At 36.9% G+C, this 14,750-nt stretch overlaps 1 protein-coding gene across 8 annotated transcripts in view; it reads right to left on the reverse strand.

The window, feature by feature from the left end:
• The window catches only part of LEPR (leptin receptor), a 73,780-nt gene that overhangs the window by 19,078 nt on the left and 39,952 nt on the right, over positions 1–14,750 (reverse strand). For all 8 annotated transcript variants that reach the window (XM_070268893.1, XM_023641934.2, XM_070268889.1 and 5 more), the window contains exons 9-15: positions 10,017–10,307; positions 9,741–9,858; positions 7,290–7,489; positions 4,967–5,115; positions 3,784–3,943; positions 3,584–3,666; positions 307–523 (exon numbers count right to left, since the gene is read on the reverse strand). In XM_070268893.1, coding sequence (XP_070124994.1) covers positions 307–523; positions 3,584–3,666; positions 3,784–3,943; positions 4,967–5,115; positions 7,290–7,489; positions 9,741–9,858; positions 10,017–10,307 — 1,218 coding nt within the window. The remainder of the gene's footprint in view (positions 1–306; positions 524–3,583; positions 3,667–3,783; positions 3,944–4,966; positions 5,116–7,289; positions 7,490–9,740; positions 9,859–10,016; positions 10,308–14,750) is intronic.

The raw sequence follows: 14,750 nt of genomic DNA on the forward strand, positions 1-14,750 counted from the left end.
TATACAGAAAGAGAGAGAGACATTTATCTACAACCTCCATTGGTCCAAAAGTCTTAGATTCACTAGAATATTCTCACTTATTACACCATTTCAACAATGTTCCACCACATGGAAACCCAAGGACCATATCACATCATCAGGGCACAATCTGTTTTGTTACTTTTCCGACAAAGAAGAGATCACAGGTGAGAGACTTTCAGATTAAAAGTATCATAGGCTTCTTGGGAGACCATTTAGAATGGGAGGAGTTCGCAAAGATTAAATATGAAAAGGGGCACAGGTGTACTACCCTGTGCCTCTTCTTACCTTTGCTCATAGGCCATGAGAATGTTAAATTAAAATTTGTAAGAGAAGCACCAATTGAATTGACGGCCAGAACTGTAACCGAGTGCGCTTGCTCTGTCCATGGGAAAGTGAATTTAGTGTGATTTCCCACATCTTCTGACCACGTTCCATTCCGGGAAGTATGATGTCTTACCACATATCTTCTCACACTGCACAAGGAGTCATTTTTCATCAGGGGCTGTAGTAAACATAAAAATTGATGAGTTTCAGGGCTATAGTGCTTTTTATACCCACTGAGCTCATGGAACTCTTCCTGTACGTTTCCCATTGAGGGCAGGGGCAGCCGCAGGCAAGCACTGCCTATTTGAAGGCTGAGTATGGGGAGGTGGGGGGATGGAGGCTGCTTCTGACCATGACCCCATGAAGGTCTGGGTGAGTAGGGAGCAGAGTAAACTTATTTTCCCCTTTTGGGTTTTTCCTTAAGACGCAGAGAATGAATCTTTTGAAGATAATAATGAGTCATTTGAAGTATAGGTACAAATAGGACACATTTCTACCAAGAAGTTTCACTCTAATTCCGGAGAAAAGAAAGACTGGCAGGATCAGAGAGTCTCCTCGTCTAAAAAGCAAATAAGGAATAACCCTTTGGCTCAGTAAAGCAGCAAGAAGAAGAAGCCAAAAAGATGTTAATCACCACTTGCAGTAATCCCAGCAACATTTGTCACTGGTTTGCCTTTCCCCTAATATGCTGCCACTTTAAGTAACAGATTATCAGGACAGTGTAGATGGCAGCCCAGAATTTCTGTCCTATAGTTTTAAAAAAAATCATACCAGGTCATTGACAATTCCAATGTAAAATACACATCTAGTCCAATTCTATTCTTTGATTCTACAGAGTATCACAACATACCTCTCTTCCCCCATGACCTTCACCTGTTGCAGGTAAGGTTAAATGCTGCCCATCCCTTGTAAACCCAAAGAAAGCTTGACTGTATACAACAGACCAGAACAGTGCTTCTCAATTTCTTTTTTTTTTTTTTTTTTTTGCCATTGAGATGCCTCAAAGTCAGAAATACCAGAGGAAAAAAACACAAACACATAAACATGTAGCCCTGCAGGGTGTGGACAATCTGGGTAGGTGGGGAGTAAGATTTTAGCAGCCACTGCAAGAAAGAAACGTCTGAAAAGTCATGCAAATTTTGCATGTTGTTCTTAAAAACCTGTCAGTTTTCATGTACAAATATTTACTTTTGTAGCCATCAACTAAAAAGGATGATAAACTTCCTTATTATCTGGTACAACAAGTTGCTCCAGGCTCATCTTGTGTATTTCCTGCCCCAGCCCTATAACCAGCCATTTGTTCAAGGAGCCCTAGCTCCTTTTATTGGAAAACGGTGTTAGAAACAAATTTGGGCATGCTCCTTGCTACTGGAGTGCTGTTACTTCAAGGCCCTCTCAGCTTACAAATCAAGGAAATGTATGTGTGTATGCTAACCCCTATACATATACATATTTAGAAATATTTCCAAATGAATCTGTCTGTATCCATGTTAAGCTAAACATGAGCTCATACTGATGTTTTCAACTCTAATCCATTACCACATGGATCATTCCAGTCTTCTCCTCCTTGCCTGTTGTAACCAGTTCAACAGTGAGAAACCTGCGTCCCACCATCCACCATCCATTTATTTAATGGTTCTATTCCAGTTTGCATTTACAGCGGTACAAGAATTGTTAACCCATACCCCGTGAGAAATAACTTTATCAGCTAGAACACAGTGCTTATGTACAGCTTCTTTTGCCTTCAGTTTTAAGAATCCATTCAGCTACAAAGTTACTTAGGCCTGCACCTTTTACTCCCACCTTCTTCAGTGAGGTTGTTTCACACACTTGTAATACGGTTAGATTCTCTTGTCACAGTCTGGATTCCATTCTGGGATTCTCCAACCTCCTAAATGATTTATTTTTAATTTGAGTACGTTAAGGTTTGCTCTTTGAGCTATAAAGTTCCATGGGTTTTGGCAAATGCATACTGCTACGTACTCATCAGGATAATATTACACAGAACAGTTTCACTGCCATAAAAAATCTCCTGTGCTCCAGCTATTCAAACTTTTCCCCATCAGCAAAACCCCTGAAGACCACTGATCTTTTTTATCATTTCTATAGTTATGCCTTTTCTAGAATGTCATATAAGTGGAATTATAATGTAGCCTTTTCACATGGGCTTCCAGCACTTAGCAACATGCATTTAAGATTCATCCATGTCTTTTCGTAGCTTTATAACAACTTCTGTTTATCAATGAGTAATATTCCATTGTATGGAAGTACTATAGTTTGTTTATCCACTCATCTATAGAACAGTATGTTGGTTGCTTCCAGCTTTTGGTAATTATGAATAAAGCTGCTAGGGTCATTTGTGTGCAAGTTTTTATGTGAACACAAATTTTCAAATCAGTTGGGTAAATACCTAACAGTGCAATGCTGGATCATATGGTAAGACTATGTTTAACTTTGTAGGAAACTAAGAAACTGCCTTCCAAAGTGGCTGTGCTGTTTTGCATTCCCATCAGCAAAGAATAAAAGCTCTCTCTTTTTTTTTTTTGTCTGTTTTTTAAATTTTATTTCTTGTCAGTTTTTGGATTTTAACCATTCTATGTGTGTGCAGTAGTATCACATTGTCGTTTTAATGTGCAATTCCCTAATGACAAATGATGTTTCTATGGACTGAATGTTTGTGTCACTCCAAAATTCTGACCAAAAAATTTATTTGCTTGGAATAGAAATAAAGTTCATTTGGGCGACACAATGCTTTGAAAATTGCTAGACTGAATATCCATCGTTTGGGAAATATCCATTGTTTATATGCCATCATAAGAACAGAATAATCTCTTGTTTAAATGCCCTTGAGATACGTGGGGAAGGCCAGGTTTGCTTTGTTTAGGCTTAAATATAAACAGAATTTAGGGACTTTAAGGAACTCTAGATATCATCTAGTCCAATCCTACATTTGTACAGATGAGAAAATTGAGGCTGAGAATCTAAGTGACTTTGCTAAAATAGTACTGATGTACCTACAATATGTTAAACTGAGAAGAGAATTACAGTCACCAAACTCCATGCCAGTGCCCCCTCCACTACACATCCTAGCTCTGCAATCACATCTCAGAATTAACATGAAAATATGGGATCGCAGAGCCTGCTGGAGATTATATTAATGTCAGGTTTACGAACAGTGAAGTAAAACTTTTAAGAGCATAAAAGTATAATTTAAGAATAACATAAAAAGCAGGAATACCTTCCAAAGTAAGGTGACATTTTTCTCTTTTTTAGTGGTATCTTCATTAATTATTCTCCAAAATTCAGGTCCTCTGATAGGAACTGCATAATGACAAGGAGCCCAAGTTGTACATGTGATCTTGGAAGGAATATTTTTCAGTTATATTTGAAACACACACTTATGCATTTTTAAGACACATTTAGAAAAACTCGGCAGACCTTTTATATCCACGACAACCGTGTAGGCTGGAGCGCTCCAGTTACTCCAATAGCCCAGTCCATCCTGCCTCTTGCAGCGCACCTGCACAGCATAGACTGCACACAGGTCTGGCACCAGGAGACTGGCGGATTTTGATCTTGCATCATATACCTCATACGTCTGTAAAATAAGTCAAAGCATGAACACCTATGTAGCTAAAGGGCCCTGAAATTCATTGGACTTTAAACCTTAGCACTATTCCAAAATTCAGAGAGAGCTGACTTTGTGTTTTCTGGTTTTAGAAATACTCATATGAGGCTTGGATCATGAGCTCCTTGCGGGTAAAAATTGTCTTAGTCATCTTCTTATTTCCTTCTCATGACCAGATTCGGACTCGTTCATTTGCAACCTCGCTTCCCAAACACTCTCTTAACCCTATTACTAATCTCGGTCCAGCATCCTCCATCCACAAAGACTTCTAAGCACTTTAACCCAGTGGTTAGATGGGGCCTGCTGTAGAGAATCGCTGACGTTCAGTCTCCTCAGCGGGCAGGTAAGGGTCACACTCATTCCAGTTGAAATCATTGTGATCTAATGACATGATTAGGGTGCCTGGTAATTCTGGGTCTTTGCAGCCTGCCATCAGAGAACGGACACGGCGAGTCATCTTATGCACACTTGCCACAATGGGTGTGATTCTGGTTGTTTGACAAAACGGCTTCTCCCAAAATGCATCCCAATGAATGTACAAGTATAAAGAATATTGCTAGATGTTAGAGACAAAAGGCTTCCTTGGTAAAATGAGTTTGAGAAACATAGGATGAACAAAAGTCACAAATGTCTCCTTAATGAAGGCCTCTCCAAACCTTTAATACATAATATACTATGACTATACTAGGGGCACACAGTGAGGCGAGGTTTCCTAAAGTGATTTAGGAACATTCCAAGGAAGAGTTTTTCAAAGAACATATTTTATGGTACAAATGTTCTGTAACACTCACTTTGGGCAATGATGGATTGCAGGAAATTTCATTCCTTAAAAAGGTTAGACTTAGATCAATCTATTTAACATAAATAACTACAAAATACAAGAGGATATACTGTTATGCCAATAAAATAAATCTTATGCAATACAATTCTTAAATAGTTATAAGAAATAACTTTTAGTGAGGCGAGCTGAAGAAATTTCCACGTAAAAGGTACCTTCCATTGGACTTCTTTTCCACTTAAACCATAGCGAATCTGGAACTGAAGATTATTCTCTGGAAAGACTGGCTTTTCCCAAGAAATTTTCAATAACCCAATTTTTACAGTAATTTCTGCTTTCACACTAGATGGAGGCAGTGGTTTCACTAGAAATTTAAAAAACAGTATTATGTAACAGTAATTTAAATGATGTTTAAAAAACATTAGTGTGATATAATTTTTCATATCTTATATTTATAAAGCAGTATCTTTTTCTCAAAACTTTCTCATTCGTTATCTCATTTAATCCCCTATAATTTTATGTGATACACACGAAAGGGATCATCTCTATTTTGCAAATAGAGAGGATGAGTGAAAAAAAGTCAAAACAGTGTTCTTGTCCTCTGCAAGTTAATAGTTAACTTGATTAGAAATTGATCCATTGGTTCTGCATGCAAAAGCAACCATACTGAACACGTGGGACATGTCAGTAGCAAACTCTGCTCTACACAGAGCTTCAATCAAAGGCAAAAAGCATGCACTGCGGCCACTCCCACATGTGTAAATTTCCAGCTCTTCTGCTGCTGTCTATTGTTAAGTATTCCCACGTGAAGGTCAGAGACAGGCTTGCAGAGTAAAGCCTTGGTTCCTACAATCTGAGAAAAACAGACTTTTAAAGGGCAGAAATGGAGGTAAAGATGACAAGAATGTCAAGAGCTCTAAAAAAAAAAAATAGTAAAGGACAATATGTAAACTCATCATGTTGTAAAAGTCCCAAAGCCCAAGCATAAGCTCAGGACTTCATCAACAATAATACTTGAGACTGTTCATGACCAAAACTCCTCAACTGTTCCATTGCTACACAGGTTCTCACGCTTGCTCAATTCTTCCGGTGCCAAGAAGACATTCTTCACCAACCAGTAAGATGACGTATATTTCATCTCACGAAAAGATAATTCCCCCTCAGGAAAGGAAGGATGAATGTTTGAAAGACCCTAAGGCATTAGATCTCAGATTGTACTTGACTGAATCATATGGATATCACATGGATACAGCCCGTAGTTTGCAGAAAGGGTGCTTTGAAGTACAATGGTTTACATGACCCCCACAACACCCACACTGGGGAGGCATGAGGAGCTTCCTGCACTCTATGGGTGATAAAACAGTCACGGAGTGCTTATGTGATTAGCCCAAGTTTACAAGGCGGAGCTGGCATTTGGATCCCAGAGTTGAATTCCACATTTTCTAGTACTCAGTAGGCAATATAAGCCCAACTTAGATTCCTTATTTTAGTACTGAAAAGAATAACATTAAATGTTATTCAGACAGCATAAAAAACTGGATCCATACTGCATCTGTCATAGAGGACATGTGAGGGTGTATCTGTGCATGCTTATGGGGACGGGGGTAGAGGGTTTCTTTGCTATCCTGGGTGGGATATTTAGTATCAGAGAAGTGCCACCTACAGTAAAATCACCTAAAATGGAAGCAACCTAAATAGTGGGGGCGAGGGGAGAGCAATCAATTAATTGAGACTTTACATTAATAAAGAAACCTAAAAATTATAACTTTATCCTGTATTTAACAAAATGTAGATTTTAATTCAGATGTATACTAATTATTTGAAATTATAATGAATCAAATATTGATTTGGGGGATAATTTTCCAATAAAATAGTATATAGCACCAAAAGATATTCTTTTACCTCTGCTGCACAATCTTTAATGGGTCATTTCTCAAAGATTTCACAACAATACTAGAGAGATAGATCATATTATCCAAGGGCTTTCTTAATCCTTTGAAATCAAAATATCTTTCAAAAAGTGTTTAAAATATCACGATGTATGTCATCATCCTTGTCTCTTTTCTCTTCTTCACTTCACTTTAGTTATTTTGAATTCTTCTGCTCCCTACACAACCTCACAAATTAAAGCCTTGTGTTATGACTACTCAACTTACAAAAACTGTCAGAATACTCCAGTTAAACTTTTAGATTAAAAACAGCAAATGTTTTCATAAGTACATTAGGAGAAAAACACAAAGTAGTACATTATTTAGAATAATATTACTACTAACTTTCATTCCCAATGACCAATATAATTCATCAAATCGTATGCTGAAAATATTCCTATTGCTAAAAAATTGAGCTATAAATAATTTAAAATAAAATCAAAACTGTAAAACTTTCTAAGGCTGATTGTCTTCTCAATTCCATTGTAAACAGGATAAAAAAAATTTCAATCTAGTGTGATCAGAAAATGGATAAATACAGGTTACCCTGAATCAACTTCAGTCCAAATCTGCTCATCAAAATGAAGACACACAGCACAGCGCGACATACCCACAGAATCAGGGACGACACACACTGGGGCAGAGTCCAGTGAACCCAAAGCGTGATTGATTCGGATCCACATCGTGTAGCCGGATAACAGAAAGATTGGCTGAAACACGCATTCATGAAAACCATTCCTCTGCAAATGGCAATCTTTAGGTTCAGATACGGGATGAACAGATGGAACATCAGAACAGTAAAGGCTGCTCCTGAAAAGATACAAAAACTCCATTAATATACAACATTGATGAAAGCAACAAGATATTTGAGAATTCTGCTTTGCTGTTTAAAAGAGACTGTTTTTGCTCCACTTAAAAACAGTTGCTCTTATTGGAAAGGCATTTTGGAATTCCTAGCTATATCACAATCTTATGTCTTCCCATCAAAATAGACAATAACCCTTATTAAATATTTCATTAGACACTAAATGGGGATGCAAGTGAAATAAGTGGCATTGCTCTAACAATGAGAGAATGACTCAATTAGAGATAGAACCTACAACACTTTGAAAGCTAAGCTGATATTATACCAAAGCAACACAATTTTAAAAGTATAGCTCACAAGTAGCAATAGGGCATTCCCAAGATTGGAAGGAAGGTAAATTCCTTACACGATAAGCAGAGATCAATTCCATGACAAATAGAAGATGTAATTGATAGTAAATATAGCCTAATAGATTGTGTTCTAGTATTTTCTAGTTCAAAGCAATTAAAATAATACTAATTCTTGATTTGCATATGAATCATACAGTCAAGAATATCACCCATTTTCTCAGAGAAGAAAATTAAGAAATTTTTTTTCATAACTGCATCACAGTAATCACTCCACCTCGGAACATACAGAGCCTTTCTCCTCTTCTTTGAAATAGCCCTTCTGCCACTATTTGCTCTGAATATGGCATTTAAGTGGCTAAAGTAGCATTTACTGTTTCCATAGGAATGAGAGTAAGGAGGTTACAAGAAAATGAAAAATCGATATTCTTCTGTCTCTCATTTTCCATTTTTTGTGGCACCTTGTTCTTCCTGTTTCCTCAAAATTACAATCATGGGTGTGTGCATATGAGTGTGTGCATGTGTGAATGAGTGGTGGTGGGTGGAGGAAAATGAGAATGAAGACGTCATTCTGCTAGTAAAAAAGGAGAGGCATGACCTTGTATAGAAGCTCAGCAATAGTCCACTTGGGATCCAAAGGTTAGCATCATCATCGTCATGACAGCAATAACCATTTATTGAATGTTTATCAGGAGAAATTATATCATTTAATCATTATTGCATGAAACATGTCATTCGTTCTCACAGAAACCTTAAAGTCCTATTATTCTCTCCATTTTACAGACAAGGAAATTGAGGCTTAGAGAGGTTAAAAAACTCGCCCAAGTATGTGCAGTTGGTTTCATAGTTCTGTAAAGGCCAGTGAGATAAATGAGGCCCAGGGCTCGTGGAACAGTCACCCAAAAACACCTCTGTTAATGTGAAATGCCATGGAAAGAAAGGAAAGACAATGACAGAACAGGAGCATTCCATTGATTTAAAAATACTCCTGTCAGGCGAGATGAAGGCAGCTATTATTCTCACGTGAGAAACAGTCCCATTTTTTCTAATACTACAAAGGAGAGACTGGAAGCATTAGGAATAGAATTGAGTCCACAGTATTTGAGAAAGGGACCTGTTTTTAAGCAGAAAATTTACATTTTAAGAATAAATGAGCACAAGTTATACAAACTGCAAGTCCCCAGTACAAATACAAATTCAAATCAAGACAGGGCGCTTAAGAGCAGCACATATACTTGAAAACCACTATGACATATCATAAAAGTAAAAATGTATCTACCCTCTTCTAATCAAATGTGCTGTTATTTTAGATAAAACTCTTTGTGGAGAGAAGGAGAATACTATAGGAAAACAATGCCTTGAATTCTTTGTAAAACAGGGAAGGGTGAAAATAAGCAAACACAAATTACTCTATTAGGACACTTCAATCCTTACTAAGTATTTCTCTCTTAAATAATCTTACTACTTCTAAAAGCCATTCGTATGTTCTCTTAGAATCTTTGTGCCACTACCTCTGACTTTTTTCCAAAGCACTGATCTTTAGCAAATGATCTTAGGCTTCTGTAACCCTCGATATTCTCCTCTCATCAACTCTCTAAACCAAACTAAAATGTACAGAAACTAATTTTTCTTGGATTTCCTTCAAGAGTTAAAATGCAACTATGGAGAATTAATTGGTTATCAGAAAAAGTAATTTGAAGTAAAAACAAATTACAATTTTTTCACCTCGTGTGAATTTTTTCAAGAATCACCGATTTATTTAATCTCTCGAAAATTTCCTAAGTAAGTAGATTCTACCTTCCCCTCTTAGGAAGAAAACCTACAAGACTACAGCGATGGCGATATTTCCACAAGAAGTTTTCATTTCACCGTATCCACAGAAAAATAAAACAGCAAAAATAATACATACCTATGATACCTCAACTGCAAAGTACTTCCCGTGAGCGATGGGATTGCATTGGTTGACCATCTGCAAGTCATTTTAGTTAAGTACCCGTCAGTTTCACATGATATATTGATATTGACATCTATTTAAAACACATTAAAATATTAATATAAAGCAAAAACAACAACAAAAATTCAATGAAAATGAATTTTCCTTACGTCTTCAATGGGACTCTAACACAGGATCCATAAGAAAAACTTATCTTGTGGAACAAAATGAAGAGAACCTTAGTCTCCTTACCAATCACATACAATTCAGCATAGCGGTGGTGGCATTCGTGCTCGTTGCAGCAGTACACAGCGTCGTAGGTGAACTTTCCTCGAGGTTTGGTGGCATTCAAATTGGGAAAAGTAACTTGGCTAACACGGTCACCCACAACACTATACTGGCTTTGAGGAATTTTCTCAGCTAAATTCATCCACCAAACAATCTTTTTCGAGGAAACAATCTCGTTTTCATTTTTATAGATGCAGTGAAAAGAAGCGTTAGACCCAACACTTGTCAGAATTTTAGGTGGGAAGTATATGACATCTGTAATGAGGAAAGAAAGGTGGGACATGAGATGAAGACAGAAAACATCACGTTAGCATGTACAACATGTAAAAGAGATTCACAGTGGGTTCAGAATTACACCGTCCGCCCACCCCACCCTCTCCCCCCCACCCCCACCGCCCAAATAAGTGTGCTAAGAGACTGCATAACTGTAATTGCCTGTTCACAGACGGTTACCTAGTGTGCCAAGCACACCTCTCCTCAAATGATTTGAGCTTCATAAATGTCTTCAGTATTTTCTAAACCTAGAGACTTCTTCATTATAAAATATGCTTTAGCGAGTAATTGTCGCTTGCTGACGGATGGGCAGAAAATTAATGAAAATGAAATAAAGTCTAATTCCACAACGTCTTCCATCAGATTCTGCTCTCATAATCAGTGAACTTTAGGGTGAGTTTTAAAATCAAATCACTATAGGACAAAATCCGGAAGAAAAAAATGGTGGTTGCCATTGTCTCATCTGGATATACAGAAACTTCAAATAAGCAGGTGAAGTAGAGAAATAAGCTTTAAATAAGAAAACTAGTAAGGAAATGTTAAATCCATGATTCACCAATATACAAAGCAGGAATAACTGTAAATATTGGTCTGTAATATCATTTTAAGTTATTTAATGGCAAGATCCTATGGTTGAGGACAAGGGGAACCAATATTTTCCTAAAATATTCTTTTTTAATGCCTATACACTATTCCATACTAGGTTTTCAGTCCCCTATTGTTGGAAACAGCTTGCTTATATTTTTAATTAGAAACAGATAAAAATAAATGTTTACAGAGGAAGAAATTATTTCTGCCATCGTGCATTACAAAAACAGTACATTTCAATCGCACAATTTAAAGTAAAGCCATTTTCTGCTGATAGAATATGGATATCTGTTTTCATACATCTCTTCTGGATTACACACAAGAACAAAAACAAAATAGCTTCATTAGTTTTTACGATGTTTTCTCTTTTCTGTAATAGCCTGCTAAACTCTAATGTCTTTATAGTCACAATCCACACAGGAAATTCGCATTTTGTATGTCTAAGGTCAAGCATAAACAGGAAAAAACTCTGCAGCACGAAATTACTGGACGGAAGCCAGTCCGCTAGGTCACAATCCTACCTCGGGTGCAGCACAGACTGCGAGACCATTGACCTGCCTTCAACACGCTCCACATCCCATTACTGAACTGCTGCCAAAACCTCAGAATAGTTTCATTGTTTAAAGAGGACAAGTGAGATTTCAAAATTTAAGCTGAAGATTTTAATTCTAAAGATAATAAAAAACTCAAAGCATTTCTCTTCAAAATTGAATGCTTAAGTAAGGCTTAACTGAGAAATAAGACTAAAGTTGTAGTATTTTAGCATGATTAAATGCTAAAATAGCTTAGAAAGAAGAAAAAGTTACTAAAATCCCAATGATTAAAATTTTCATGGAACAAATGTATTGTAATTGATATGAGGTAAATGTTGAATATTTAATTTTCAAAATAATATAAATATATATTTTATCTCATTTAAGATACCACATTAGAAAAGCTGCCAAGTATGAAACGTAGAAATCGCCTAATATATTTCTCCTCTTCTTTGGCAGCAACAAGAATGCAGTTAATAAAGGTATTACAAGAATTCAGCCCTTCTAAATTGTTTTCAGGATGTACCATAACCTAACTGCAATATTCTTGGACTTCATAAGTTCTGGAAAGGTCCTGGGTTTGCCTATAAAAGTCCAAGACCTCCCCTCAGCTACAGAGAAAGAACCTAGCCACTTCATTTTAAAAGAATCCATAAGAATTCCTTGATTAGGAACAGTCAACGTTTCAGTAACTGTGCATTTGGTAGGTACAGCTTTAATTTATCAATCAGTAAAAAGCAGTAGTTATAAAGGTGCTGAAAATCAGCATTCTGTTTGCTATGGCAGCAGTACATCAGGTAACCTCTGTTAAAAAAAAATCCCAAGGGTTTGGAAATAATAAAGCAGTCGCGCTAATTCATGCTAAATAAATTAACGCCTCAACCTTACAGAATGTTTCAGTTTGATGGCTGTCATTATAGCACCTATCAGTGAACTAGCAAGGAGAACCTAATAACAGGACGTAGTTAGACTTAAGAGAAAAGGATTCAAACCCCTTTGTGCAAAGAATAGGAAGTTCCCAAATTTGGAGAAACAGACTTTGCTGTTGCACAGGGTTCGGACAACAAGGGTGGAAATCGCTGCAAAGGTAATTCAGTAAAACTAAACCGAAAAAACCTAACCAACACCAAAGCCTCATTAGCAGGACTCATGAAGGAAATGAAATGTCCCACTAAAACGCTCTACGTAATTAGGCTTACTGCTTACTAGCTTTGAGTATCAATTTTTAGCGTTGCTGGAAATCTCGCATATTTATACACTATGCACTTCATCTCCTTTCAGTGGTTACAAACACGAACTTGTGAATTAGACTGCCAGTTCTGCTCCTTTCTAATTGTATGAACTTTTACAAGTCATTTAACTGCCCTACATCTCAATTTCCTAGTATATAAAAGAGGAATGAGAGTACATACCTCATAGGGTTGTTGAAAGGATAAAATGATGATATATGGAAAGCACCTACAACAGTGTCTGAGACACAGGAGGCACCTTGTAACTGTCCTTATTATTATTATTCAGTAGGGAATGATGAGCCTAATTCCACCTTTTCTTTGTGATTCAGCACACATCATTACCTCATGACAGCAGATGACACTGTTAGAGACAAATGTTCTCGGGAGCTACTCCAGTGTGTAAGCTTTTCTCCCCACTCTTGGTGACCTAAGTCTGCTTTCTTTTAGCCAGTTTCTGTCCTTCCCTTAAAAATCACCTGTTACCACACAGTGGCATCTAAGCTGTGCAAATTTCTTAAATTAGTAAGCCTAACTTGTCTCTCATTGCTAAATCAACAGATTCTGCCCTTTGGGCAGCTGTTTACTCACTGTCTGGATTTTTTTTTCACCTATTTTCAGATTTTTCTGTTTGGGATGTCTAAAGTCACTAGAGAGACAGTCATGGTGAATGAGTAAACGGCAAGCTGTTAATGGTAATATCGTTAGATAATGTATAAGCAAATAAACTTGCAAAGTTTCTTTTCAACAAAACATTTTTATTACCTTCATGTACACTAAACACTAAATATTTGCATATGGAAGAGCAAATATATGTGTGAGTGTGCTTTATATATATATTATTAAATCTGATTATTTTATATGTGAAAGCATAACAATACGATCCAACAGATTAAGAAACCAGGCAAATTCAATCCTACAGATACTGACATGAGTTAGGAAGGTAACAGAAGAGTAAAAGGTTTAGTAAAAAGTAAAATAGAACTACAAATATGTCCACCCAAAGGCCTAAAAGCTTAGGTTGAACAACCCAAAACAAAATCTTATGTGAAAGGTAACACAAATAATGATTATGTTGGATCAAAAGTTCATCTAAAATTTTTCATCTTAATCCAATTGAATATGTAACATTGCTAAGAATCATTATTCTAGAAAGGTATAAATGGATAACTCAAGTATTTTCAAACTTTAAGAGCAATGATGATTCTTTTAGAATTTTCCTCTTCTTCAGGGTAGGTTTTCAGATCTAATTAAAAAGTAAAACGGTAATGACTGAAGCCATTTTCTTGTGGAAGAGAAACATTTCACCAGATGGTTAAATGAGGGCAGCAAGCCACAGGCCACTCAGTGGGGCAGGCGCTGCTGCCTTGCACTTCCTTTATAAACTTCCCTTCTGCCGCCCACTTCAGCCCACCCCACGGGGCAGTCTTTCAAATTTGATGTTGTTAATTTATTCCTCTCTACATATTTCACAGCTAGTCCTTAAAGCCTATTAATCAATGATACATAACTGAAGATAGATTTAACTTTCCTCAGAAAATGAAAAATTCTAAAAGCTGAATTGTTTGCATCATATTATACACATTGTGATACTCAATGATTACCTGAGGAATAGAGACGAGACTGTCAGGTCTCCTAAATCTGCTCTCACAAGGTCCCTGACTTTCCCAGTGAGAATTAATGGCTCCTGCTGCTTAGCGCTCGGGTTAGCTCTTCTCACAACCTCACTTTGCTAAGCAGTTAGTTACATATCATGTCAATCTCTCACTCTCATTACATTGAGATTTTGAATCCTGAGATTGTGTATGTATAAACTATGAGAGTTCCTACCTACTATTTACTGAGCACTTTAAGGGTAAGTAAGGCACTTTATGTGCATTATTTCATTTTACCCATATAAAAACATGCCTATTTCACAGACGAGGAAATTGAGGCATAGGAAGGTTAAGAAACTTTCCAAGTAAGTGGTGGGGCCAGAACTTCTATAAACTTGGGTGAGACTCCAAATAAACCATTAACGCTCCTTACTTTTTGACTAATCAATGCTTTTTACATAGTAGGGAATCAATAAATAA

The sequence above is a fragment of the Equus caballus genome, chromosome 5 (assembly GCF_041296265.1).
Source record: "Equus caballus isolate H_3958 breed thoroughbred chromosome 5, TB-T2T, whole genome shotgun sequence".
NCBI classification, from domain to species: domain Eukaryota; kingdom Metazoa; phylum Chordata; class Mammalia; order Perissodactyla; family Equidae; genus Equus; species Equus caballus.